The sequence below is a fragment of the Haliaeetus albicilla genome, chromosome 7 (genome assembly GCF_947461875.1).
Source record: "Haliaeetus albicilla chromosome 7, bHalAlb1.1, whole genome shotgun sequence".
NCBI lineage: Eukaryota > Metazoa > Chordata > Aves > Accipitriformes > Accipitridae > Haliaeetus > Haliaeetus albicilla.
In genome coordinates this window covers 37,827,180-37,854,908 of record NC_091489.1, presented here as the reverse complement: position 1 = coordinate 37,854,908, position 27,729 = coordinate 37,827,180, and the positions used below count along the sequence as shown (strand labels likewise).

At 39.6% G+C, this 27,729-nt stretch overlaps 1 protein-coding gene across 9 annotated transcripts in view; it reads right to left on the bottom strand.

Annotated features, from left to right (window-relative positions):
- Window positions 1-27,729, bottom strand: part of RALGAPA2 (Ral GTPase activating protein catalytic subunit alpha 2) — a 134,946-nt gene that overhangs the window by 38,742 nt on the left and 68,475 nt on the right. For all 9 annotated transcript variants that reach the window (XR_011325495.1, XR_011325497.1, XR_011325496.1 and 6 more), the window contains 6 exons: window positions 26,279-27,050; window positions 25,910-25,981; window positions 24,777-24,900; window positions 23,532-23,687; window positions 15,869-16,027; window positions 10,514-10,641 (listed from right to left, as the gene is read on the bottom strand). Coding sequence is in view for 5 of the 9 variants with exons in the window: in XM_069787769.1 (XP_069643870.1) it covers window positions 10,514-10,641; window positions 15,869-16,027; window positions 23,532-23,687; window positions 24,777-24,900; window positions 25,910-25,981; window positions 26,279-27,050 (1,411 nt within the window). In the remaining 4 variants the exon portion in view is untranslated. The remainder of the gene's footprint in view (window positions 1-10,513; window positions 10,642-15,868; window positions 16,028-23,531; window positions 23,688-24,776; window positions 24,901-25,909; window positions 25,982-26,278; window positions 27,051-27,729) is intronic.

Below are 27,729 nucleotides of genomic sequence, written 5' to 3'. Positions count from 1 at the left end.
CGGCCCGCAGGGGTTCCCCGTAACAAGTTGCTCACGGGGAGCCCGAACCGCCGAGCTCGGCCACCTTCATCTTTCACTGCAGGTCCCTTTGTTCCTTTGTTGCAATGGAGGGAGCGGGGAGCTTCCTGCCGTGCCGCCCGCTCCGATCCCTACCGCTTATACTTCCCTTATGCTTTTTGTCTCGTAACAAGAGTAAGCAAGCCTCAGCTTTTCTAACGAGTCTTTTCATGACCTCTGTAATTCCACATTCATGCAGAGCACCCGTGTGCCATGCAACCAGGATGTGCTTTAGTTTTCTCTGAATTTTGCGGTTTAATTTGATGATTACACTGTAAAAATTAAGATGCATCCTTTTAATCTAAATTACTTGGGATAATTTAACTTGATTTTATTAAAACGTAGAAACGATCACTGTACAATCTGCACAAAGGAATTAGACTGGAAAGTTTAGAATCAGCATCAGCGATACCAGCAGCTCCCTCTAGTTGGAAAGTGTATTATTTTGCTCCCCAAAGAGCTAGCATATAGGAAAGATAGCCAGATATTACAAGCTTCTTATAATAAGCGGTTTGGGAACTTGCGCTGTAATATACGATCATTGTAGATCTACTAGCTACATTCCTTTGATTCTCTCCCTTAAATTAAAATAACTTATTATCTACACTGACTTCTGACTATTTTTGTAATATGTAACTGCCAAAAAATTTAAAAATTCCCAACATTTGTCAATGAATCTACTTTGGAACAACAACAACAAAAATTACCGTATGTTAGAAGAGTAATTTGAAAACTGTGTTTCACTGAAATTTAAAATAAGAGTTAGAACTTGCATGTGCTTTAAATAAATATAGGGTTTCATATATTGATCCAGAAGCCACCTCCTTACATTTCCAAGGCTTTGAAACTAAAGAAGAGGCTTTTTAGCCTGAGGGGTTAAAAGTGTGGGTGTGGAAGTGGGCTTTTGTTAGAAAAATTAGCAATGCTATGAGTCATTGTGCATTAGCGGCAGAATAGTTTTGCATCTTGTATGAATCCAGACACCATATGCCATGCGAGGGCCTGCTACTTTATGCGGTGCCGCTGCTGATGGGCGGCCACGTGGGCATCCCCAGCGGAAAGGCTGTCTGCGCGCGGCGGCGAGCGCAGGAACCCGGTGATCCGAACACGCTGGACATTGTCGCGAGCAGCAGGAACAGCTGGTAAGCTAGCAGAGCTAGCAGAACTAGCAAAGCTAGCAAAGCCAGCACGCCGCAGCAGCGGCGGCGAGCCAGCATGCTAATGAGACGGCGAGCGCGCACAAAGCCCGCCGCAGAGGGGACCGACCCCGGTGCTGTCGGGTCCTGCGCGGCCCAGATTTTGGAGATTTTAGCCTGCTCCTCGAAACCACGCTCCTGCTGCTCCCCCACGCCCGCTGGTCTCCCCAGTGCCACAGCAAGGGCTCGGGGCCGGGCGCCTTGCTCTGCTCAAATACAAATGTCATCTTTACTCTTGCCAGCGATGCAGCAAGCGGGCCAAGACGACAACCCCTAGTCAGGCAAAACTCACACCGAAGCCAATGTGCGTTCTGTCCGCGGGAGGATTGCACAGCCTGAATTAAATTTAAAGTCCATTCAGATAAAACTCTACTTCCCCCCCCCCTCATTGTGACAAAAGCCAAACAAAAAACCCCTAGGAAATCCAAAGTGCAAGTGAGTGTTCAGAAGCAAGTTTCCAAAAGATACAACAGAGGTTTTAGCTACACAAATCCCTTCAAAGTTATTAGGGGCGGAACAGCAAAATCATCAAAACTTACTTTGAAAATACAAAGAACACAAACCCCTTTAATTTGTCTGGTGTGCAAGTAAAAACCAAAAAAAACCCCAACCCACAAGACTGAATGAAGTACTTAGTAGCAACCCAAATATATCAATTTTGCTCTGTGAACCTTTAAAGAGAACCTCTCATTAAGCACAAGTTAGAGGCTCTTTGTCTAATATGACAGAAAACATAAACCACCAAGCAATAGGTGTTTGGACCTCTGTATATCTTACTTGAAGAGAGTGGGAGCTTGAGTTCACACTTTACAACGAAAGGTACATCTACTAGTCAGTTATAAACAAAAAAACTACATGACCCTGACTCGATGCTTGTTATTGCAAGTTAAATTGAAGGCAGACTTCCATCACAGACCTCCTGGAAGCCCTTTGGGTAGGGCACGGTTATGCTAACAAAACTGCACTTTTAATAAACTTGCTTCATTTTTACAGAGAACAACAGAAACACTGATCGCCATCACCTTGACCAAACTGTAGGTATTTCATGAGCAATGCCACCAAAGCTGACGGACTGCAGCTGAGTGAGACATGAGTGGCCAGTTAATCTAGAAACGCGGCCAATGTCAGGCTGCTATAAGCACCATGTTAGGCACCCTGTGAATACCTACTAGCTATCAGCCAGTCGGTACAAACCTCAGAATCCATACATTTCCCTCTTCAGCCCTTGCTCGTGGTGCTCTTCGCAGACTGACAGAGAAATCTACTGCATTTTGCTTGTGAATACACGAAGAATTATATTATGCTTTTACAGATTTAAACTGGATAACCATTACTCCCAGTAATCTTAAGAGCAGCAGTGGTACATGAACCCTTTTGCACAACTCAACTTTGATTCAGCACTAGGACACAAGTTTAAAGCACCACTTAAATAAAAAACCCAGTTTCCTGCAAAATTATTCATGAACAAATAAAGTACTACTGATGAAGAAATGGAATAAAGAAACCAAGCGTTTCATTCAAAGCAGCAGCTTCTCCATGGCAGAGGAGAGTTAGGATTCAAACTCCCAACTCCCAGTCCTGATCTGCTGCTAATACTTTACGTACTATACTATTTCCAGCAAGATCATGACTTTCCAGTCTTTGGAAGGGGCTAAAGAGGTATGGCTGTGTAATTTAGGAAGCTTGTTTTCAGTTACTGCACATGTACATCATTTAACAAATCCAAAGTTGAGTTTGGGGGTGGGAGGGTGGGGGTGTTCCTATTTCTGACATATATCACACAGTAAATTCACTTTTCATTTAAAAAACCATTACTTTAGTGATGTCACTTAACGATAGGTTCATTTTTGGAATTACACATTAAATCACTCAGCAAATAAAACCCTTTAAACTGTTGGGGTTTATTTACTCTTACTGAAGCGTAAAGTTGCTGCACAGAGATCATCGTCAGGAGGCGCAGCAGTTAGTGCCGTTTAAAACTCTGCTACAGAATTAGCTTGGGACTTTCTCGGCAGCCCTTAGTGATCTTTACAGCTTCCAGCCATGGAGAAGAATAACGATGCCCCACGTTATAGCAGAAAAATAAATTGTATTGTTGACATGCAAACTTCACTGCTGCCTCCCTTGCCTTTTGTAAAATGGTGAAGCTCACCGGCAGTTCACAGTAATGCATATACAAGATGTGCGTCTAGCAGGGGACTACGAACGGGGACAGGTATGTACAGATGCATGCACAAAAATATAGAAATGTAAAACCATTGTGTCCATACATCATGCAGCAGCATGTGGATTTTAAATCCGCAGAAGCATTATATACTCTTTATATATTCACAAGCGGGATGCAGTAGATTTCTCTGCAAGTCTATGAAGAGCACTATGAATAAGAGCTGAAGAGCCGCCTCCACAATCCCATGTAATGCCACCTAAAAGCTTTGCCTCGCATGACTTATTACAGGCTGGAGCAGATTAGAGGCATCGATCGCTGCCTGGAGAAGGTTCTCGCTGCGAGGAGGGAAGGCAGCCGCAGAGACAGACAGCCCGGCCATCGATCTGCTCCAGCAGGGAGCTGCGCTGCAGAATGAAGGTCAGTGCTGCTTTACACCACCCCGCACAGCCACCGCCGCGTTCATCAGCATCCCTCAGAGACTGTTGCGACGGGACCAAATACTTCTGTCTGAAACTCAAACCCTCGCATGAGGGCTGGTTACAGCAACCATCAGAAAAACGAAGGACAGCAAGTTAAACCTGCTGCTCTCTGCAGACAAAGCAGCAGAGGACTGACTACAGACAGACTCTCCTGCGAGCCAGAACCGATCACTTTGGCGGAAAACTGTCAGATGCCATGTCACATAAATTGTCACAGCTCCTGTGACACATGCTTTAGAATTTCATAGTAATTTCTAACAGCATCTACATAGCTTGAGGGCATAACTTCTTTGGATGAAATAAAGGGAACAAATTGTGAACCTTTCTCTAAAAAGAGTAACAGGCTTTCTATTTTATTTTCAGGGTATGATCAAACACCCCTTTACAACCAAAGCAGAGTTCTAAATGCAAGCTCAACAAAGCACATTTTGAAAGGTATGCAAAATGTGTTTTTAGGCATCTGACATTATGTGCACCTACAAAATATGACAGCCACTCACACAATTAAGTCCATCATAGCAAATATCTTTCTTTGTTAGTTTCTGATAAAGCAGGAAAGATGATCAGTTGCTCTACATTAAGTTAATCAGAAACTGACTTAAACCAACAAAAAGAATTAATTCAGAATTCAAAGTTGATGTTCTTTGCTTAATATTCTCGATTCCGGACATGACATACTAATATATAGTAGACGTGTTAATATATGGATGCAATATAATGAATTAAAGTTTTGGATATTTTTTTTGCTTTGTACGTAGACGGTCTTTTGATTTTACCCTAGTGAACTTCTTGTTTGGTGTAGTTAAGTATGCATATAATATTCATTACAGTGGATAAAACTTTAAGAGTTATTCATGTATCAAATTACTTCTCCAAAGTAAGGGCTGTGTTTTCTTCTGGCCCACAAACAGGATTGCAAATCGTAAGCAGGGAAATGGTGACATCCAGTGCTCAGATATTATGTAAAGCATATGCATCCTCATCGTGCTCTTTTTTGTTTGCTCCAACGCACAGACACCTTCAGCGTCTAATGCACAGATGCATTATGTTGCAGCAAAGTACTATGAACATCCATGATAAATTTAAAAAGAATTTTAAACTCTTTTACCTTCAGGTTTTCTCTTTGAATGAACAGCAAATAATGCAAACAACTTTGGAAACAATACCACAGCCTGCCACTGTGATAATTTTTTTCTTCTCATCAGACTAAGACTATTTAGGTCAGCCCTTATATAATTCTATTTATATTAATGAAAAAGGCAGAAGCAGCACAGCTTATATTAGAGATTTGTTAGGATTACATCTCCAAGAACACTTGCACAGCTACCTGAAATGGACAGTTTTGACAGCAAAAATAGTGGCTAACAGACACGAGTCTGCATGCCCACCCCATCCCCATCAGTTATTTCTTCTTCCCCTGTACAGTACCACAGCACTGTACTTTAATCAAGATGCTATAGAAAAGTATGAAAAATACACAGGAATCAACAGGCAGAATAAGAACAAACCCCTTTTCTTTCCCTAAGACCAAACCAATTTATGCTAAAAGTGAGATTGCTTAAAAAGATGATTTTGAAATAAACATATTAATTCTTAATAAACTCCAACCGGAACCAACTCCCTATTTACTCATTCACAGGAAGATAGATGTAGCTTAAATTGCTAAAAAAATAATTCAAGGACTACAAGAAATTAACAAAGAATGCAGGAAAGAAGCCAACCGGTGCTTGCACATAAGGACGTTTTACACCCTCCAGTAGGTTGCTTACAAAAAGCTGGTCGAAGCTAGGGTAACATTTCAGACATGTCAGAATCTCTCCTACTTTTCTTCAAATTCAGTTAGTGAGACCAGGTAGGACTGAAAGTAAGACAGTTATTTGCAATGGCGGAGAAAAAAAAAAGTGGTAAGATACTACCACATCAAAATAATTTTTCAATTAAAAAGAAGCTTTTTTCAGTAAAGGAGTGGAAACAGAGATACACACATTTACATTCAGGTACATGGGGCCACTTCACAGATCATGGCAGCAACTCACCAAAGTTTCCTCTTCATCACTGTGGCCATCTTTCAAACTCTGAGAAGCTTTTCTTTCCAGTTTAAGAAGCGGGCAAAAAGGCTGGAAAATCATTGCTCCACCTTACACTTACACATTTTTTTCTAAAACAAACCAGGTCTGGTACAATCTTTCAGGCAATGCAATTTAAAGAACGGCTGTCTTACTTGTGAAGATAATTTTGCACCACACTTTTTTTTTTTAGAGAAGATGATAAAAGATTAAGAATCCAGGATGTTTACCTCTATTGTTATTATGACACATGTGAGATGGGAAAGAATAAGCATCATGGTTATGAAATTTCATAAATAAAACCTGAGACCAACTTACAGATCTCTAAACAGGAACAATTTAATTCAAGGAGCAAGGAAATTACTCCGTTTTGAAAGACAATCTGAATTCTGGGTAGTCAGAAGTACATTTTCCTATGCATTCTAAGGGGAGCCTTTTGCTCAGACATCACTATCCCCAAATCCCAAAGTCTTTTTGGAGACCAACATTAAATTATGGACCAACGAAAGCACCTGACACCTGCAGACTTAATTACATTTTCATATTTGGAGGTTTACTAGCACCTGAGCTTAAAAAATGTCAGCTTAAACAGCAGTTGTAAATCAGACCCATAATAAAGACTTAAATACAAACCCTATTCCACACACCCCTCACCTCCAGTATTTTACCTTTACAGATAAGACCAGCTCCCAGAGACCTGTGCTACTGCAGCTTAGGGCGACTGGGACTCCAGAATGTACAAGTGTTCAAAAATGCTTTCCAGCATACAACTAATTTAATGCAAGCTGGAAGACAGCACAAAGTTGCAGTTTTATATCATCACCCCTACCATTTTTTTAAATGTTCAATATTACTGGAACCTGAACAGACCCTTGCTTAGGGGGTCCTGCTCAACCCAATTACAATTACCAAAGCACTGCACCAAAGCGCCAAATTAAGAATGCACTGTTTTTCATCTCTGCTCTCATCTCCTAAGCCATCCTGCTTATATAGACTCATGTTACTCTTAAATACTGACAATTAGCAACCTCTGCTTTAACTGGGCTTAATTAAGAGGAACTTCAGATTTGATACATAATTGCTTGTCTGTGAGATTGGTTGTTCTTTACTTTCCCCAGCACATAAAAATGTGGCTTTAATGCTCCCCAAAACTTGCATAAATAGATAAATTTTTATACAACAATTTTAGTAAGTTTAAATATTATTCTTCTTTGGTTTTATATAATTTAAGCCACCTTATCGGTTAAGATTTCCATAAAATACACATGCATATTTAAAATAAAAACTATTGCCTGAAAAAGCAGACTGGCAAGGCTGCTGAAACACATTACCTTGCTCTCAACAGTTACTTAAGGATGGTGAGAGCACCAATTAGTATGGTCTGCAGCCGCTCAGTCTCAATGCTTCATTGCACCAAGAATGAATGCACTCCTGAAAAAATGGTTACTTTGAACATATACTAATGTATAATCACCCATGACCATGTAAACATTGCAGCAGCTACAGAGACAACTGAGCTATGCGTTAACTACCCTGGTTTTGCTCCTGGTGCAATGCCATCGCATGCCATTTGATGTATACAAAGAACTTGTAGTCAAAATGGCTTTAAACTAAAGTTTAAATATAGTTAATTATTTTTTAATGACTATTCCTCTCGCCCTAATGAATTCCTTAAAACAGAAACAATTACATAAACATAAAAAATAGGTTTAAAAAAAAAATCTGATGTGGTCTCCCATAGTTACCTTCCTCATTTTCAAAGAGATTTCCAACAGAAAAATGTATTTGGGTACGACAGTGGAATTTGTGTCATCATGACCAAGCGATTATAGCACACAGCGAGATTCTCCTGCGGCTCTGCGGTCCTGGTCCCCATGGAAACCGGACTCGGATATTGTCCTCCACTCGCTGGAGCACCGAGACTTGGGAGCCTTTTGTGCCTGATGAGATTTCTTCCACAACCTTCCAGCAACAGACCCTATGCTTCCTCCTGACTCTTTCCTAATTGAGATGCAAATTAATCTCTGTGGCTGATTACACTTCCCCTAAAGCCCCTGACAAGTGCAGCTGTAACCAGAGTTTACAGACTTTCCAACAAGTGACTTCAGCTGTCACTACTGGCAAGATGCTGCCCCAGCTCCCCGGCACGCGCCCCGGCGCACCGCACCAGCTCTTTGCCAGGCAGGAGCAGGGGCAAGGGCTCTGCTCCACTTGGAGCAGGGTCCCAGCAGGTATTTCACACCCTGCCGCTGCTCCAACACCAGCACCACAGGCTCGGTGCCTTCTTGCCATTGAACCATTTACACCAGGTGAAGCCTTCAATCCATTTCTAACCACACTTGAGAAAATTTTTAGCTACTAACCCTTACTGTGGGTGCTGACTTTTAACATGACCTGTGTGACAAGCAGAAGTGGCAGACCACTCCTCAGCTCTGCCTTAGGCAAGCTTTTCTGCACTCACCTGAACCGCAAGGTTACGCCCAATACGCTGCCAAACATCATCTGTTACTTTTCCAGGATTATTGCTTTGTATTTCTCCCTTCTACTGAAATTTTTTGAGCTATTTCACCTTTGAGTTATCTCCAGTCTGACAAAGTTACTAAACTCTTTCATTTACTCTTTAAATTGCTGGGTCTGCTTTCCTCCTGTTCTCCTTGTAGCAGTTATCAAAGCAAACACCAGAGCAAAGTCATTCACTGTGTGTGCACCTTTTGGGAGCTACAAAGCAGCGTTACTGCATTGGACAGGTTCAAACACCACCGTTACACATCTATACATTTACATTCCAATTGCTGGCTCATTAAGAATTTTAGTACATCTAAAACTGTTTCATTATCCATAGTAAAAGTTACAGATAGCTTTGTCTCCCACTCCAGTGTCATCCTGATGGGATCTTCCCACCACATTATCTTTGTCCAGTTTCAGAATTTTCTCAATCCACTTTCATTTATCAAACAGACAAGTGGCAGTTGATTCACTACAGATATCGCCGGTGCAAAAGCAGGCACAAAAAAGGAAGAAAAGAATCCAGGGACAGATGCTGTTTCAGCTAGACCTCAAACATATGCCGAGAAGTGGCATGTGCTATCATATCTGTGCTGCTCATGTTTCCCTGGGGACAAGAAGGGACCCAGAGAGAGACCCTGTTAGAAAGCAGGAGCACAGCAGGCTGGTGAGCGCTGTTTGCTCACAAAATGTTGAAAGCCAAAAGATGAGCAGGATCGGGAATCAGAGGACTCTGACTGGGAGTGAGGTGCTGGGATAGCGGTAAGAGGCAACAGGATCTCTTCATTCTTGTAACTGCTGTTACTTATGTTAATTTTACTACACTGCTATTTTATTATTATACAGTGACTAGGCAAGCAGATGGATTAAGTTAAATTCTGCATAGAAGAATTTTAGTAATTAGCTAGATTTCTCTCATGAAACAAAAGTGGAAAACTCGGCAAGTTTTGAATCATCTGTTAGGTACTACCACGGTTTTGCAGCTGATGTATTGCATTCAACTGCTCATGCAACAACCACCGACTGCCTTTGTTTTAAAATGAGTACACAACAAAATTAATAAAATACAAATTTATTTATCAACAATGCTACTTTTAATTTCTGATGACTTTCACAAAGGATACTGGATAAAATTTAACCTTTAAAAAAAACAACAGTATTTTGAGGATATTTTGTGGTTTAAAAATGTGCGTCTCAAACTACTTAATCAATGTCCTTTCGAAGATCAAAACCATTACATTTACAAACTCTTTCTGAAAGTCACATGGTTAGAAAAACACCCAAATCAAAAGCTCCCCAAAGAAAACAAAGTGCACTGAGTGTTGGTCCGGAGATAAGTGATATGATTAACAAAACAAGCTATAAGATGTTTCTACCATCATTATGGCATTATAAGAAAACCCTAGAGTAAGTGAAAAGAAGTAGTAACATTAGTCTGTATACCACACAAGAATAAAAGGCTATGCTACAATTCCTGTAACAGAGAAGCATACCATCTAGGTATTTTCCAGCACCTGTTAGAAAATATGTTCTGAAAATGCCCAAATACAGACATGGCTGGAATGAAAATGAATTCAGGAGCCAAAACATCCGTATCTGAGGCCAAACCCCATCTGCCTTATTAATGTAATGAGTCCAAGTAAAGTCAGTTGGACTACTTCTTTGCGTAAGATAGGAATACAACTGAGCTCTGTGTATTAGCCTAATACACATTGTGAATAACTTCTATTAGTGTGAAAGAAAATTGAGTACTATCATTACTTACAGTTCAAAGCATCAGTGTTAAAGTCCAAGTCCACCGCTAGTAAGACTGAAGCTGCTGGCGAGAACACTCTTGGACATTATGACCTTATTTTTAAAACACTGGATGGCAACTGGGTGTGAACAACTGAAAACATTGAGCTTGATGCAAAGAAAGTTTTGACCTTTTCCAATAAAATCAAATGGTAAAGACTTTCATTAAAGCTTACCTCTCTGCAGAGGAACATTCAGAAGTAAAAACCCTACCAAGAGGAGCCTTGCCCCAGCAAGAAGAAAGGATACAAGCTCTGGTAGAGCGGGATGAGTGACTTGACGGCTCTGCTGGCATTGATGCACGTGGCACATATGAGGCTTGGCAGCAGTTTTGCAGTCACGATTGCTCCATCGAAGAGAGGACCAAAAAATGGCACCTGTGGACCCCGAAATAAAAACAACACATGTAAAGCCGAGCCAACATAAGCTGAAAGGTTAGTGTAGAGCACAGGAGCAACTTCCAAAATCACAAATAGAAACAACATGCCCAAATCCCAGGGGGTTTTCACAGCAAGGCATCTGCTGCTCGAGAAAGGTGCCAGGGAGGCAAGAGGAGGCAAGTTTCACGCTGCCCTGCTCTAAACGGTGAAGTGATTTGGTTACATTACAAGTGTTAGCTTGCTCTAGGTCTCCCCTCTAGATCATGAGCACAAAGAGATTCCTCCAAGTACAGCAGAACAACACAGAAACAAACCACCTCCACAGGCTGTAGCTGCAGGGCCATTGCCACCCAGGACAGCACGGTCAGTCGGGTGGTACCCTTGCTAGCACAACATACTGTATGTTGCATTGTATTTGGAATATGTTTGGAATAATAAGCATCAGACCCACTATAGAAGACCAGTACATTATTTTGCCGTAAAATGGTATGACCACATTGTTTTCCACACTGAAACTATCAGTGTGGTATTAATTCCCCATTTTTTTATTTTAAGTTTTTAAATCTTCCATAATTGCCACCAGCATACTTTACATGTACATGCACATTTCATAGAATATTCAACTGGGTAAATGTGAGCTTGTTATGTGTATGAACAAAATTCGCAATTGCTATTCCATTTTGAGTAGATATTAAGAGCTGTTTTCTGTCTTGCATCCCAACAGGAGACCCTGATTCACTGGCTGAATCCGACATTGGCAGGAGTTTTTGCAAAGAAGTATTTGTTTCAGATAATCCTCTGTACACTCCTTCCATGGACTTCACTGAAGGAAAAAAAATAATAATTGAGCTGATCCAAGATAATGAGGTCTGTGGAAAGCAGAGGAGATGGAGGAAAACTACCACCTCTCAGAGGCAGCCCCCCATAAACAGGGCTGGGACAGGCACAAACAGGTCTATCCCAGCATAACATGTCAAGGTGTCAAAACACTGCTTCTTCAGGGTTACCTCCAGAGGAAACCACCATATAATGTCATTTGGTGGCATATAGCTCTTCAGATAAAGGCTATACTAGGTAAAAGAGACACTTTATAAAAGTGAAAAATGTCCAGAATTGCATACACATAACAGACTTCACCATGTCAAACCCAGAAAATTTTAATGTTTACATATATAATAAATTTTAGTATTTACAAGTAGCCAAATTCATTTCCCTTTCACAAACTCAAAATGAAGAAAAACCCAACCAAAACCCTAGACAGAAACTAGCAGCAATTATCAATATTTAAGCTATGGATTTTTTCCATCTGTACAGAGGCTTATCACATAAATAAATACCCTCTATTATTCTTCTGCAACTGCTTGTGGGTGACTGTGACAGTCATTCAATAAATGGACAAAGGGAATAATATAAATCCCCTGCATCTAGGGAATTCCTCTAATTAGAAGTGGCAATGAATTACAGAAGAAATTTGGGTTTAATATAACATCTGCAAATGACAGCTGTCTTTTCACAGTTATTTTGTCATTCCTTTACTTAAAATAATTACACCCCCACCCCCCCCCCAAAAAATAGATTAGTGTAAAATGTTTCCATAGTGGGTTTGCCTTTTTTTTTTTTTTTTATGCTAGCATTACTATCTAGGCAGTTGGAAAGAAAGGTGACAGGAAGAAAATCTATGCCACCAAAGTGATAATGTTCTAGAGCATCTACTTTTCCCTCTTTAAGCAATAACATTTTTAAGTGAAATTTTTAACATGTACTCTGTTTACAAGTATTGACAAAAGGAGAAAAAAAAAATGTAAAACTATATTTTTTGTAAGTACAAATAGGGAGGTTAAGTACATACGAGTATTAAAATTATACCAACATCCAAATACCAGATATTTAAAGTCAGATTAGCACTTATATACGCTACTGTACAGGGAAATTGATTGTCAGGCTTTTTGACAAGCAATTTTTGCTTACAGGACTTTGTTTCACTGTTTCAAAACCACTGGAGTCTAGGGAGTATGGTAGATTTTCTTAACACAGTATTACAGAGTTTATATACTTAAAATACAGACAAGGTATGTATATTTTATACACCTTGTATATGTGTGTATATAAATACATACACATATATACATACACTCACATTTAAAAAAATCTTTATGGGCACCCTCCAGCAAATTTATCAAAAATATCTCCAATCTGACATTTAAAAAAAAAAGTTCAATAATTGCTTTCTCTGAAAGTTTAATCGTCATACTCCAATAAACTGTATTTTTCTGTACTATAAAATTTCTTTCAAACAGAAAAGTAGGCTAATTCAAGCTGGACCCTAAAAATTGAGAGCCTTCCTTACCATCCCTGAACTCTGTCCCCACAGCGTAGAGATATGAGTGCAGCGGGTGCTCTTTGGTGTGATCTTCATGAGACTGGGAAACATACTTTTGTCAGGCATGTTTCAAATAATCAGATTATTTCAAGAACTGTGTCCCAGGCACAAGTTTTGTCAAAAAGTACACATTTGTCATGACCCGAAGTTGGCATACACTGGCAGACAGAAAAAGAAAGTAACTCAAAGGATGGAAGTGACTTTGCGTAAGAGCGACTGATTTTACATTGCCATAGAAAAACAAGTGTAACCCACAGGAAACCAGAACCAAGAGCAGTATTTCCCCAAATCGGTTCACAGCTTTTCGATGTGTGGGGCTAGCCCTCTGGAGACCTGCAAAGGCGTCGCTGCCCTGCCTGACAGCAGCAGCCGCGGAGCCAGCAGGCCTTACGGCCCCCCGGCAGGCTCAGGGTCTGCAGAGCCCGCTGCGATACAAGGAGCGCACACAACCAGACCATACGCCTGCGTGGACACAAAGCTCAGAATTATTAATTCCCAAGCAGATCTACCGGCCACGCTGAGGGTCATTAAAGTCAATGGAACTTGCATATCGTCAGCTTCCATCTGTACAGGGGGCTCTGCCTTAACAAGGAGTGCGAGGGGGAAGACAAGCTGAATGCACAGGGACATGCTCCCTGCTCAGTACTTTTCTGTAAGTTGGTATTAAATACCCATTTGAGGAAAACAGTGTTTTGAACGGTTACAAAAATATATTATGCTTTGACAGGAATAAATTAAAAAAAAAAAAAAAGGTAAATATCCCGTTCCTTGAGTACTCCAAATGTCAGTGCAAGTTATCCATGAAGCAAAAAATTAATATTCAGCCCATTTCAAACACCTGCTTCATTACAATTTCCAAGAAAAAAATAATTATTTCTGTTGCACACAGTAAAAGTAGGCAAGGTTAAATAAACCTTTTGAGCACAAAGACTTCCCCTCTATAGCAAGCAGCACTAGTTAAAAGAGTGGGGAATGGGTAAATTATTGTACCAAATGGCTGAGAATTAATCTCTGATGACTAGCTGCAATCTAACGAGGCATCTGTGTCCCAGGGAACCCGCAGTATGTCCCTGGCGGTATGTGCAGTGTGTAGAGTCTGCCTGGCATTCTTTGTCCTCTTTTGCAGGCAGCTTTTCGTCTCATTGTTCAGAATATCCTCATGCATCTGTGACGCGTGGAATGCATTCACACTAACAGACTTACTATTGTCTTCTCTCAGAAGCTTTGTCGAGCAAAGACTGCATCACGGTTCCTGATAATTATATTGCTTAATTAATCAAGACAAAAAAAATTTGCAAATCATTGCCCGGTTGCCAAGCAGGGAGATAAAAAATGAAAACAATACAAGCTGAAGCAATATAACAAAAGTAACAGCTATCTGATCAGAAATTCTTATATAATGAAGCTATTAATGCTAAATCGGTTAATGTTAACATTGCTCCAGGTGTCTCTACTTAGATGCAAACAAAAAGGCTAACATTATGTATATAAAAGGCCAAATGTTGCCATGGATTCTGTAACCTGATAGAGAGGACAGCCTTTTCATTTGATTAGGGAATGCAATTTAAATACCAGGGACTGAAGCCAAACAACAGACATTTCTCTCTGCAAGCCTCTTTCATTCACCCTGGGGTCAGTAGCTGGTGAACAAAAGGTCAGCCACACTTGCCCTGGAAATGTCTGGATTAATTTTATTACATTGTAATGGTTTGTACTTTAAATGTAGGGATAACACTAAATTTCCAGTTAGCTATTATTCTTTCTGCCCGTTGGGTATTTTTGACTAATATGTAAGATGACATAGCTTTTTTTGATTGGTTCACAGAATTTTCAAGCATGTTCATAACACTAAATTTTGATTTTCCTGATGGAACGCTAAAATTCCCAAGAATTGCAGAGCTCAAAATCAAGTGTAGGAAAAAAACCGCACTATTTAAATTTATAAAAAATTTTCAAGTTTGAAATGTCTACTGGCAGACCACTGGTTGTTAATATATAATAGCTCCATCATTCACAACTCAAAAAATATTGTATACAGCTGGCAAATATGTCATCTGATGTATGCATTTTTCCACAGCTGGTTATTCTCTTGGACAAATATTGTCCCTCATGTAAGGGAAATGGTATTTATCAAGCTGATGACTTTCATAAAGTGTATTTTATATACATTTTTGCATCCATAATGTACCAGACCAACATTTATTAAAGTAGCTTTTTTATACATACGCACAGATGTACGTACACACACCTGACAGTTTGCAAAGAAAAAAAATCCATTTTTTCAAAAAATGTCTAAAATGTGGTTGCATAACAATGATTTAAATAGAAAATATTAAACCTCAAATAGTTTGTTTTATGTAAGGATATCCAATGCCTACATCATCCCATTGAGTCAGATTATGATGATGGTCTCAAAAATATGTCAGGTTATGCATGGTACCATATGCACAACAGTAACCACGATGTATGGGATGAATTAATAGCAAGTGAGGAACTTAAATCTTTATTATTTTGCTTTTACTGCCTCGCATTGGAAATTCACAATTATTTTAAACATTGTTCTTTGTACAATAACTCTTATGGGTTGAGAATTCTGAAACATTTCTTTAAGTGCTATGTGTGAATATAAAATTAATTAGTAGCCATTTCGATCGCTATTAATAATTCTAGTTTTACAATAAAAGTTCATTGCTCAGTATACTTTTAAACTGAGATGGACAGACTATATTTCATATTTGCTGGAAAAAAACCCCAAACTGTAAACCACTGAGCTTTATTTAAGCAACAAAACTGTTGGTCACTTGCATAATACACGATAGATCCAATAAAGCAGTCAAAACATACCTCTGGTTTCTTCATTATCTCTATGAAAAACATGTGATTCTTCATTGGATAAATAACAATTAAAACATCTCCAAAATCTGTTGGTATAATGCCTCTGCGGTAGTTCCTGGTGTGTTCAGACCAGACGATGTGAACCTCATCATTTCCCAAGTGACGAAGCTGCAACAGCAAATTGGCTCTTTATTAATCAGAGTGATAACAACAGTTTATGAGGGGTCATGGCTTACAAATTGAATTACAATGCTCAATAGTAGAAATATTTCATTACAGAAAAAGTTAAAATATTGTTTTTCTCCAGTTGCTCATGAAAAGATCAGCTAAATAATTCGCTTCATTCAGAACGCATTGTTGTCAGATGGCTTAATTAAGTAATTATCAAACTAGCCATTAGCACAATATGTAAACGTACATTACCTACAATAATTTAAGATGGAAATCTGAATTACTAGAACAAAATGTCAACCAACAGAACATCACAGTCCAGCTAAAACAAAGTAGCTGTCACAGAAATATGAAATGCCTTGACTCGGGATGTCAAGAAACTTTCCATCGTGAACCACTATTACTGAATTTATTGTATCACAAATATCTCCTTGCTGACTTTGTCTGGAGAGAACTTTTGTTTGAAAATGTAAGCAAAATATCTGGGCAATATGAATTAGAGGAGAATGATGAATACTGTGGGAGTTTCCTTTTTATTTGGAGCAGAGTTGCATAAAATATGGGTAAGATTTAAATGTGACATATACAAAAAGCATCTGAAAGCCTGTGTGTTTGCTTTGTTATTGGAAGAACTGGAGGTGATCTAACAGATGGCAAAAAGTATTTGGCAATCATGTACAAGCTACGCACAATAGTTTCAACTGTAAGCTTTAAAGTTAAAATTTAATCCACATGCAGAATGCCAGCCCAAAGCATAAAGAGAATTTAAGTCCCACTTAAAGCTTAAAAGACGACATCCCCCCACCCCCACCCCCCAATTTGGTGCTAGCCCCTGGAACAATGTGCACAATAGACCTAACAAAGAAGCCAAAACGAAGCTCTGCCTTCTTCACTGTCTCTGTGCGGGGGGGGGGGGGGGGGGGGGGGGGGAGAAAAGAAAAAGGTCATGATTTTCATTGGTAAACAACAACTATGTAATCTCAACACGCCTTGTATCAGCCTATATAGCACCACTGAATTTTCCCTCTTCAGAACCAGGTAGCACCTTTAAAAGTGAAGACTTTCACTCCTACATATTGGGTGGCAAACTGTACCCTAGCTGTAAGAGAAACGTGGCAAAACCATAATACATTATGAGAATCAAAAAGTTAAAACTATGAACTTAGCTTACAGTTTATATTCTAGCAGAGTAAAATAAAGCTAAGTTCACAGAGTGACTTAGATTCTCAGTTTATTTTAAATGAAATGGAAGATAAAGAGTCATATTTTATTTACACCCACGAATAAAAGACATTTTTAGTTCTGTCTGAAGAAAATACAACATTTGTGTCTTATAAAAACATGGAACCATTAACAATACCATTACTAGAGCTTTACATGTGTGCACAAAATTAGTGCAAATTACTATTCTCATGGTCACCCTGATTTCTGTGCACTCTCTTGTATTTTCTTAATTGCTCAGTAAAAAGAAAGCAACATCCAAGAAAATACTTATGTTGATAATATCACAGTGCAGACTGATGCATATAAAACTAAGCAGTAATTTACACGTACGACAAAATCCTGATTTCACTTTCTGTGAACAGATGCAGCTCGGTCACCTTAAAAGTGATTAAAAGCAAGATGTAAAGTTTAGTCTTAAAAAAACCAGAAATCTGTCTGGCTACAAGACTTTGTGCACAACAGGTTACACATACTGAGGATCTAAGTGTTTGGCAAGGCTATTCCACACACAGCCGAAGCTGAGCTGTAATTTGCTATGAAAGCTGAGCGAAGGAAGGACCCAGCTCACACCAGCTGTATTCAGAGCAGCCCAACGGCAATGTATTTGTAAGCAGCGCCCACAATTTATCAGTCTGAACCCAACGCATCCTGATACTAGAATGAGTTCTGGCACTAGCTTCGCAACACAGAGAAAGCCCACAACGGTGGTGTTTAGCAACCTCTGCTTTAAAAAGCCCAACAAATAAATATCAAAACAGCGTTCTGTAAGGTGATGTAATTGTCCAGTTGCACAGGGCAATTCACAAACTGAACACAGCTCTTCTTTCTACAAAAAGAAACTGTGAAGAAAAGGCTCTGTACTGCCTTGCCTCCTATTGCTTTTGGAGTGATAAATAGCACATACCACTATAAAACCAGTAATCAAAGTATGTCCAAATACTGCTCAAAAGACCGTTTTAAATCACAAGGAACTATTCTGATAATAATCAAATACTTCTCATACTGAAGAATCCCAAAACACCTTGTGCTTGTATCACATCCAAGAGGACAAAATTCAGTAAACAGGGAGAAGTTAGATCAACTGAGGCTTGCTGTGCTTGTTTGAGACAGGAAGTGATAGCTATGAGCTCAAAATCTTGCAGACATCGTATGATAATAAATCACTACCTTTGCTACAATCCTCATCGCATGCTAGTAACTCATTTTAAAGCTTGAGTTACTACCTCTCATCATTTTGAAGTCATACATCCTTAATCATGGCATTTAGAAGGTATAATGTTGCAAATATAAAATTGGTATTAATCAAAAATATTTGTTCTTGAAAGATAATTTAATTGATAAAAAACATTATAATACTCTTATCAGTGACAACAAACCAGCTGCTATTTTCCTGTATCGCTCATTCAAAATATAAGCTGTGGGGTCAACTCAATACCCTACAGGACACTAGCAAGTTTTGCTTAAGGGTCCAAAGCAAAACAGACGACGCATTTGGAGCTGGAGTCCCAAGCTATGCATGGGGTGGGCAAAAAAAAAAACTACATTAAAAAAAATCCCAAAGCAGCCAGGGAATAAGATAAATATTAAAAAGCAAAAACAAACGACAGACCAACTCAACTGTGAGTAGCCAGATTTTTTAGGCTTATTGCTGACTCGAACCATCTCTCTACAAACGCTCAGGGAAGGCAGCTCTTGCAATTGCCGTTGCTTCTCCTCCTCAAGTGAGTTGACAGTGCATGAATTTTTAACCTGTGCGTAAAAGCCGCTTCCCTAACGTGACCAAAATATATACGTTCTCAGCCGCACGGGCTCAGACACAGCCACGGCTTGATGTCTCAGCTACGCCGAGCATTCAGCGCCTGGATGCCGGGTCAGTGTATCGCTTCTGACGTGCGTCACGCCGTCGTTAATCATATCTGGTCTGCGTTTCCTCAGCCCTGATCTGGGCGTCGAGGCACAGCCGGCAGCTCCAGAAGCAGGCAGCTCCGCGCTGGGAGGCTCGCTGAGCATCGCCGCTGCTCCCCTTTGCTTGAGCAAATAGTTTTCAAGGCTCCCCGCTTCGGCTGGGCTGCACGCTGCCTGCCAGGCAACACGCCGCCGCTGACACTGGTCACGGTACACACCTAATGGCCTGACCTCCTTTCCCTGCTAATTGCATTACACAGCCAGCTGGCTCCAGAGAGGAGTCGTCTGTTTGACTGAAGAATTTCTGCTTTTGGGGAGGCATGGCTGCTACTTTTGCTAAGTAACAGTCGGGCCTGACATCCCCATTGTCTGGCTGACAGTGTACCCATCCTAAAATCTAAGTTTTATTTGTAAATTAACCAAGAAACTTCCTGCCAGAACAGTGCTGCCTGGAGACTGATAATGTGTGCCTTTCATTCCCTTTCACTCTTACTGTATCACTGCCAATTTGTTTTTCTGCTGCTCGCCAGCCCTAGGCTATAAAAGCCTTGTAAGACATAAGTGCAATTATAGTCCTGGAGTCAAATGAATTGGACAAATCCAATAGCACAGCTCTGTCCCCACTTTGCAAACCCCTACAGCAGTTAGATTAGCTGCTAAAAATCTAATCTAGCTCTAGCTAACAAATTTCTACAGCGAAGGAGCAAGAGTTCAGTATGGGGTTGCAACCAGATTTCTGAATTGAAAAAGTTCTGCTATGACAATGGAGAAGATGGAATAAATCACTTAAAAATTTTGCAGCTCATTTTTAAACCGTTAAGTACAATTTAGGTAGAACAAGACAGGGGACACTAGGATGCTGTTACTATGATTGATTTTCATTCTTGCCACAAGACAGACAGATTAAAAAAAGTTTAGAACCAATGATCCTAAACCCTACAGCAGCAAAACGTATCAGATGAATTTTGATTATTCCACTAGAAAAGATTTCTTTCAGGGCTAAGACTTATCTGGAGAGATTTTTTTTTCCTTTCTCCTCCCCCCACCCCCGAATAAGCAATATAATATGTCAGCATATACTTCAAATAAAGGAACACAAACTGCAAATTACAACTGTACTGCACAAAAATGAGGGGCCAAGTTCATGCTCAGTGGAAATGCACTTATTCTTGTGAATTTATACCAGAAATGAATTTATCCTCTTGTGTTCAGTAAAAATAAAGAACCATAATAACATATTTAAGTAAAATTACTGCATCTGCTTAATTCCCCAGCTCGCAGAATTTATGGCCTGCTGTACCACTTCCTTGGCCAGCAGGTGGTAAGACCTTCTGTTCAGCTCTGGAGCTTGCGAGCCAAGCACACTGATTGGTATTGAATTCTTTTTGCTTGTCTGTAGGCAAAACAAGAAGAGAAGAAACCACAGAAATGACAAAGATTTCAGAGATATCCCAGAGTTGGAAGCAGGGGGAAGGCAAGAAAGAAAAAGTTGTGGCCCCCATTGCATCCTGGTCGGCAACATGATAAAATTTTCTCCTCCCAGTAATACTGTCCTCTAACACCATATATAGTTCTATCAAAGCAAACATTAACATGGAGCAGGTACTGAAAGACAACATCGTCATCTGCCTTCCCCTCACACACTGCTATGAAAAAGAAGCACTGACACAAAGAAGTAATAAATATAATCTTTTTAACCTGGACATATTGCCCCAATAATCTGAGGTGAGGACTTGAGCCCAGCATGCACTAACTGTTCAGTGAGCTAGTGGAAGTATTAAAATACTTGTGATGATCTTGAGAGTTGCCATGATCTCAGAAGCAGCGTTGCATTTGATCACGACTCTGTTAACCAGGTATTGCAGAATTCATAAGTGCAGCATCAACAGGTGTGGGAAATAAATACATTTTCTTCTTGTTTAAGAGTATGTTGCAGGCAGGCATGTGTTTCTTTTCAAGCACACACGCCAGTTGTGGTCTGCACATGCAAAGGCTGCCACAATCAACATGGGACTTTGCAGACTGAGCAATTTTGCTGCTAGAGCATCAATGTACTTGCCTTTATATATTTCAGTATACACCCTCCACAGCTAAGGTTCACAAGTGAAATTTCAAGAAATGGGCACTTTTAGGGTTATAAGAGTTCTTGCAGGATGTTTAATATTGTCTTTAGAAATGGTTTGGATCAACACTCATGCTCAAAACACTGGTTTCAAATGCAGGCTAGTTCATCCATCAGCATTTTCAAAGAACTGGAGAACTATCAATCTTCCAGAAATTTTACAGTGCTTCTGAAATGCATCTTACCTCCACTCTTAGCTGCAGTTTTATAAAACTTGTTAAGAAGTCTATGCTAATTTGCACAGAAATACATGCTTGCTTACAAAACAGCTGTGACAAATTAAATGAAACCGTTCTGTGCAGAAGCACCGAACCATGGAAGATTACACATTACAGAAGACCTCTGGAAGTCATCTGGTCCAACCCACCACTTAGAGTGAGGCCAGATCCCAAGGTCCATTAGGTTGCTCAGAGCTTTGTCCTTCTTTATGGAATACACAGTTTGATCCCTGCAGTGTTCCATTCCTATAGCAGATTTAAGGGTTTTTTTTTAAAAGTCTTAAAGCAATTACTTTGCGGTATTTTCTGTGGATAGTATATACGGTAGCTGGCCTTGTTTCCTAGCACTTTGAGACTTGGAGGCTGGCAACTACTAAATGCTTTTGCTTTTTCTTTCTCACGAAACCAACATTCTCTTAAAGCACATGTAGGGAAGACAATTAAAAAGAATAACCAGACTCTCTCAATGTCTGTGTTAATCCCTAACATGGGTAGGAATTAGGAGAATTAGTAAAATATACTGTTCGCAATTAAAACCCATTTTTCCCCTTGTGGTAGCTCTTTCTGACTGTGCTTTCTCCTCTCCCAGGTGATGTATTACTCAACAGCTAGATGATATTTCACTGCCTTTGCTATGCTTCCATAAAATGCAGGAGGTATGACTTACAAGGGAAGATTAGACTAAATGACCACCATTTGTGTAGGAAAAGTAAGACCGTGAAAGACATGGCAGCAGTTCTCAGACATGAATAAGTCTTCTGCAAAATGATCTGTTCTCCATGTAGAATATGGTAAGAATAAATGGGTTTAAACTGAAGCGAAGTAGATGCTACAAGAAATTTTCTCATGGTACAAAAAGTGGAGCATAGGAGTACGCTGCCTAGGGAAACTGTAAAGCATTCAACACTGGAGTTTTTTAACTAGCAGCTAGATAAATACTGGCCAGAACAACAAAAATACAGATAGTCCTACCTTGGTAAAGTGATAGAGACTATATAGCCTTTTAGTATGTACCACAGCCCTACTTCTCGATCCTAAAGTAGTCAGATAACGTTTTTTTCCATAGCCATGTAAATCCACTAATACAAAGATAATGAGTTGCATACATAAAGCGAAACATTTTGTTGGGTTTTTTTTGTTGGTTTTTTTTTAATGACAGATATCACAATAAAGAAGAAAGGATCTAGCTTTACTATTAAATGCTGGGCAAGTTTTCAGGACAAGTAATCAGAAATTCCACCTTTTTATTTCAAGGAAAAGCACATGTTGTTTTGAAACTAACTGGACAACAAATACAATCACCCGGTGACATATTTATAGGTAATTGTCAGAGCACAACAGTATCACATGGTAGACTGGATGGCTGTAGTAGCATTATTAATGCACATTAACAACCTATGTAGGACAAGTTGCCAATCCTAATTAAAAAGGCAAAGATTTGGTACGCACCTAAAACCTTCTTCGACTCTAAGCAGCAGTTGGCAAGCACCATAATCTCAAATCACTCCTTGTTAGGAAAGACAAATGATTAAGTACTGATACCAACAAAATTTTGGGCTGGGTTCCGGCCATCTTTGAAGCAGAGTCTGCTTGTCAGAATTGTGAATAACTGGATAATGGCTTTAAATATCAGCTGGCTGCTTTTGGTACTATGCTTGTCACTTCTCTTTCACTTCTTTTCTTTTCTGTTAACATGCTGGACGATTCATCTGTAAGGTTTTATTATGCTGCATTTGGTTGTTTTGTTCTACCGAACTACAACAGTTTTGGCAGGCAGACAACATTCAAATGAAATTATTGCTAATATTATTACTAATGGTGGTATTTGAGGCTACCATGGAAATGTTAATTGTGTTTCAGAATCCAGAATTTAGATGCCATTTAATTCAGATAATCTAGCTGCAGAGCACCATGTGGCACAGCAAAGATGGCCTGCTAGGACCGGTTAGCACAATCTGTTTTCAATTTAAACTCTAATTTAAGCACTTGAAGACTACAGACAACATTTTGAAATACACAGCAAATTATTTACCTTTTTGGTCAGTGAATCGTCTGAATCTGATGGCATTCTTGTAGACACATGAAAAATTATTTCCACGGTAGAGGTAGCATAATAGGGGGCCGTTTGTCCTGTGCTGCCATTGCGCTGCAGGCCACCCATAAACCCACCATGTGTTGAAAGATCAACCTGATTGATTGAAAGTCATAATTAGAAGAAATTTGGAAAGAATAATCAGTATTTATATATCAAGACTTGGTGAATTTACCACTCTAGAATTCTGTAGCCATCCCAGAGAAACAGAAGTCTTCCCCTACGGGTTTGTGATCCTTGCATTAGATGTGTCTGTTTCCCATTCCTGTACTTGACATTTACTAAAAGTAAACATTTACTAAAAGTAAATGACTCAGTACCTTAACTAGGTACTGAGTCATTATCTATATGGCTTTTTTTCCTTCCTTCCAGCAAACAACAGCAAGGAAGCAAAAGCATTCTGTCATGCACAGCTGCTCTTAGGGCTATGAATGGCTTAGCAAGGCCACTCAAAGCATACACCACGAGAAAAAGTGCAGAGAAAATATAAATATTCAGAAAAACTGCAAAAGAAATTGAAGATTTGTACAAGAAGAAAAACCTTAGAAGAAATTACTCTAGAAGATTATTCACAAGAAATGTCTCTCTGAAGACAAGCTTGTGTCCAAAAGCTTGTTTGTTTTCCCAGCTGCATCAGTCTAACTGAGGATGCTACCTCTCCCTGTAGACCTTGTGTCACTTAAATCCTTGAACATGAAATGCAGCTACTATATATTTCCAAAAAACATAAATGTTCATGTCATTTAGGTTACTGACACACCATTTCAACAACGCAAACTAAAACAAAACTTTTTTATCCTTTGTAAAGCAGTCCTGTGGTTGGGTGAGTGGTCTGACCACATGAAGAACTAAAAGGAGCTAAAATGAAAGTAAGATTGTGCTATAGCTCTTAATGATGCAGAAAGCAGAAATGTCCACTGCAGCACCACCTGTCCACCAGAAACAGGAAGGATGCATTCATCCCTAAGTAGCATGAGGATTTACAGAATTCTGCTAAAAAGGTGATCTTTTAAGTACTGCTAAATATTAGTGTGTATAAAAATTTATCTTTTTTTTTTTGAGAATTAAAAAATATGCAGTGACATAAGCAGTTTGTTTTCCATTTATCTATTTTAACCAGCTTACACTGATTTTCATAGGTCTTCAGATCAAGTACATTAGCTTGCCTAAATTTATGACTATTACCTCCCAGCCCAGTCCAGCAACAAAATCTTCATATGCCTGGCTTCCCCTTGCATTGGACAGTATTGAACATTTGTCCTCCTGTCCTTCTGCAATGTAAAACACTGCAATCTTGTGAGTTTCACGGCTGTAATTAGATATAAAAAGAAATGAAAGTTAAAGAAGTTTTAGCTCAAAATTATTTTTTAGATCACCTGCACTTAAAAAGCTATGAACAGATGACCATGTTTAACTCTACATGTCCATTTCTTTTATGCACACAAATACATCACTCAATTTCAGTTGCAGAAATCTATTTTCAACAATTTTTTCCCCCCCATGACCACAATGCAGACCACAGTTCAGAGAGCAGAGCAGAGTCTATTCCTTCCTTGCATGGGTAAAAGAATTGATGACCAGGTTCAGTTACAGGGTTAATCACTTACATCTGTGCAACCTTGCCGAAGCAGTAAGATTGCACAGGTGTTAATAGGAGCATAATTTGACCTACAGAATTTTAATTATAGAGTGATGATATCTGAGAAAGAAAAAAACATTATTAACTTTCAGATCCTGGGTTGAATTTTACAAGGCTGACAGTGACAGTTGGCTTCTCTGAAAAGAAGCTGAGTGGATTTGGTATGACAATTGTTGGGATACAAGAAAATCAGAACTCTGCAATGCTGCAGACATTTTTTCAAATAGCTATATGTCAAGTAATGAAAAATAAAACATAATATTCAGAACACTATTCTGCCACTACCTGGCTGTAGAGTAGTTGTATGGAGATTATCCCTTAAAATACTGCTCTCGTCACAGGGGTCATCCTGCAGAAAACAGTCCTTTGTGTGAGTTGAGTCAAGGTCACAAAAAATTTTGGAACTTCTTCCTTCCCCTCTCAGCTAAAGAAAACAGGAACTAGGTTGCTGTGTCTTATTATTTGCTACTGATTTTCAATTCTATGTATATAGTGCCAGTGAAAATAGCTTGTCCATTCAGGTTCCAGATCTCCGTGGAAACAGACAATCCATTTTTCATACAAATATTTGTATTGCTAGCACATGCAATTTTAATGAATTTTTGGTTTTGGTGATGTACGTATTCTTTCTTTAGAAATGCTAACCTTATCAATGGTGTCTTTAGTAAACATTACCTACCATTGGCGGGAATCCAGATTTTTCAGTTCTCGCAGTAATTTTGAATTTTTCTTAAGAAGATGAAAGCTTTTTCTATAAATATATAAAAAAAAAGTTTTGAAGGAAAATGCAACACAGTGCAGACACAGTATTTTCTCACTCAAACACCTAAAAGAAGGGAATCAAATTAGGATAATTCAGATGATTTTTTTATTATTATTATAAACAATCTGCAGATGTCTATTTAAAGTAATCACTGAAGCAGGTATATGTAAAAGTTCAAAAGTATGCTCTGACTACCAGCCAGCTATATAATTCTCACTTTCTTAAGTCTGTACATGTTTGGGGGCAGAAGCGAGAAGAGTACCATTCTGAATCCTCTCTTCCTACCTTCTATCCCAGGAGTTCATTCCCAAGTCATTTAGCAACAGCCGACAGAAATAAAAGGATGCTTGAGGTTCAGCAGGACGTGGTTCTTCTTGACAGGCCACCTTCATACTGAAGTCCGAGCTGCATTTAAATATATACTCTTTTTCCTGGGCACTCTGCCTCATCAGGGCTTCAGTGATCGCATTCTCTTGGTCGTAGCTCATACCAAAGGGCGGCGGCGATGGCTCATTCAGCTTTCGTTGGGGATGTAAAAGGCATTCAGGACTGGTGTTAGCAATCTTTTCCAGCAATTGGTCAAGAGCGTCTTCTCCTTCTTCCACCTGAGAAATGTCTTTCTGGGAAATGAAGTGGTGCTCAGGGTTGCCTGAGATCACAAACGCGTTCGTTGTGCTCCGCCGTGGAAGGCAGCCCTCCAGAGGTCCATACAATATTCTGCCATCCCAAGAATACTTCCCTGAGATATCTCTGACAATTACCCTTACGTCCGAAGGGGTTGCTGCTGGCTCAGTGTTTGTTGTCTTCTCTGTAGGGATTTGGAGGTAAGATATAAGAGTACTGTCATTAAATACAAAGAGCTGCAGGTTGGGACTCCGGAAGACTTCTGAGGACAGCTCGGAGGACTCCACGTAGGAGTTGTCATGGTTCTCGCTAAGGAGACTGTGAAGAATGGCAGGGCCTCCGTTGAGCGGGTAGTGGCTCAGGTGATTCACCAGGTGAGTCATAACCATCCGTGCTGTTAAAGGTATCAATTCTAAATTCCTCCTTTTTTTTTCTAAAGCGATCAATGAAAAAATAATAGATCAGTAAGAGCAGCAAGAAGCAATTAAAAAAAAGCATCTGCAAATTTGTCGTATTTCAAAAGCTTGCCTTAGTTGTCATCCTAATCTTCCTGTTCAAGAAACTATTTACAATCACTTTCCAAGAAATTCTACCTGACATACATTTTTATTTTCTTTTACCACATGCCTTTTGATATTTAGCCTACTTTGACATCCAAGTCTCCATACAACATGCTAAAAGTCCTGCACGCCGATCCCACAATGCCTGCTGTCACTACAGTTTCACCTGGTGGGTTAAGGTGTTTCTCCTTACTGCCTATATTCCCACAGTCATCCCCACAGCAATAGTAGCAATAGAGGGACAGGGCACAAGAAGCACAAGGTAAACCAGAGATGCAACTAATAACTAATGCTTCTTGGTCTTTAGCAGCATAGTGGTAAAGTTTGTTGTATGAGTGTCCTGGTTTCAGCTGGGATGTAGTTAACTGTCTTCCTAGTAGCTGGTACAGTGCTATGTTTTGAGTTCAGTATGTGAAGAATGTTGATAACACTGATGTTTTCAGTTGTTGCTCAGTAGTGTTTAGACTAGAGTCAAGGATTTTTCAGCTTCTCATGCCCAGCCAGGGCACCTGACCCAAACTGGCCAACAGTGTATTCCATACCATGTGACGT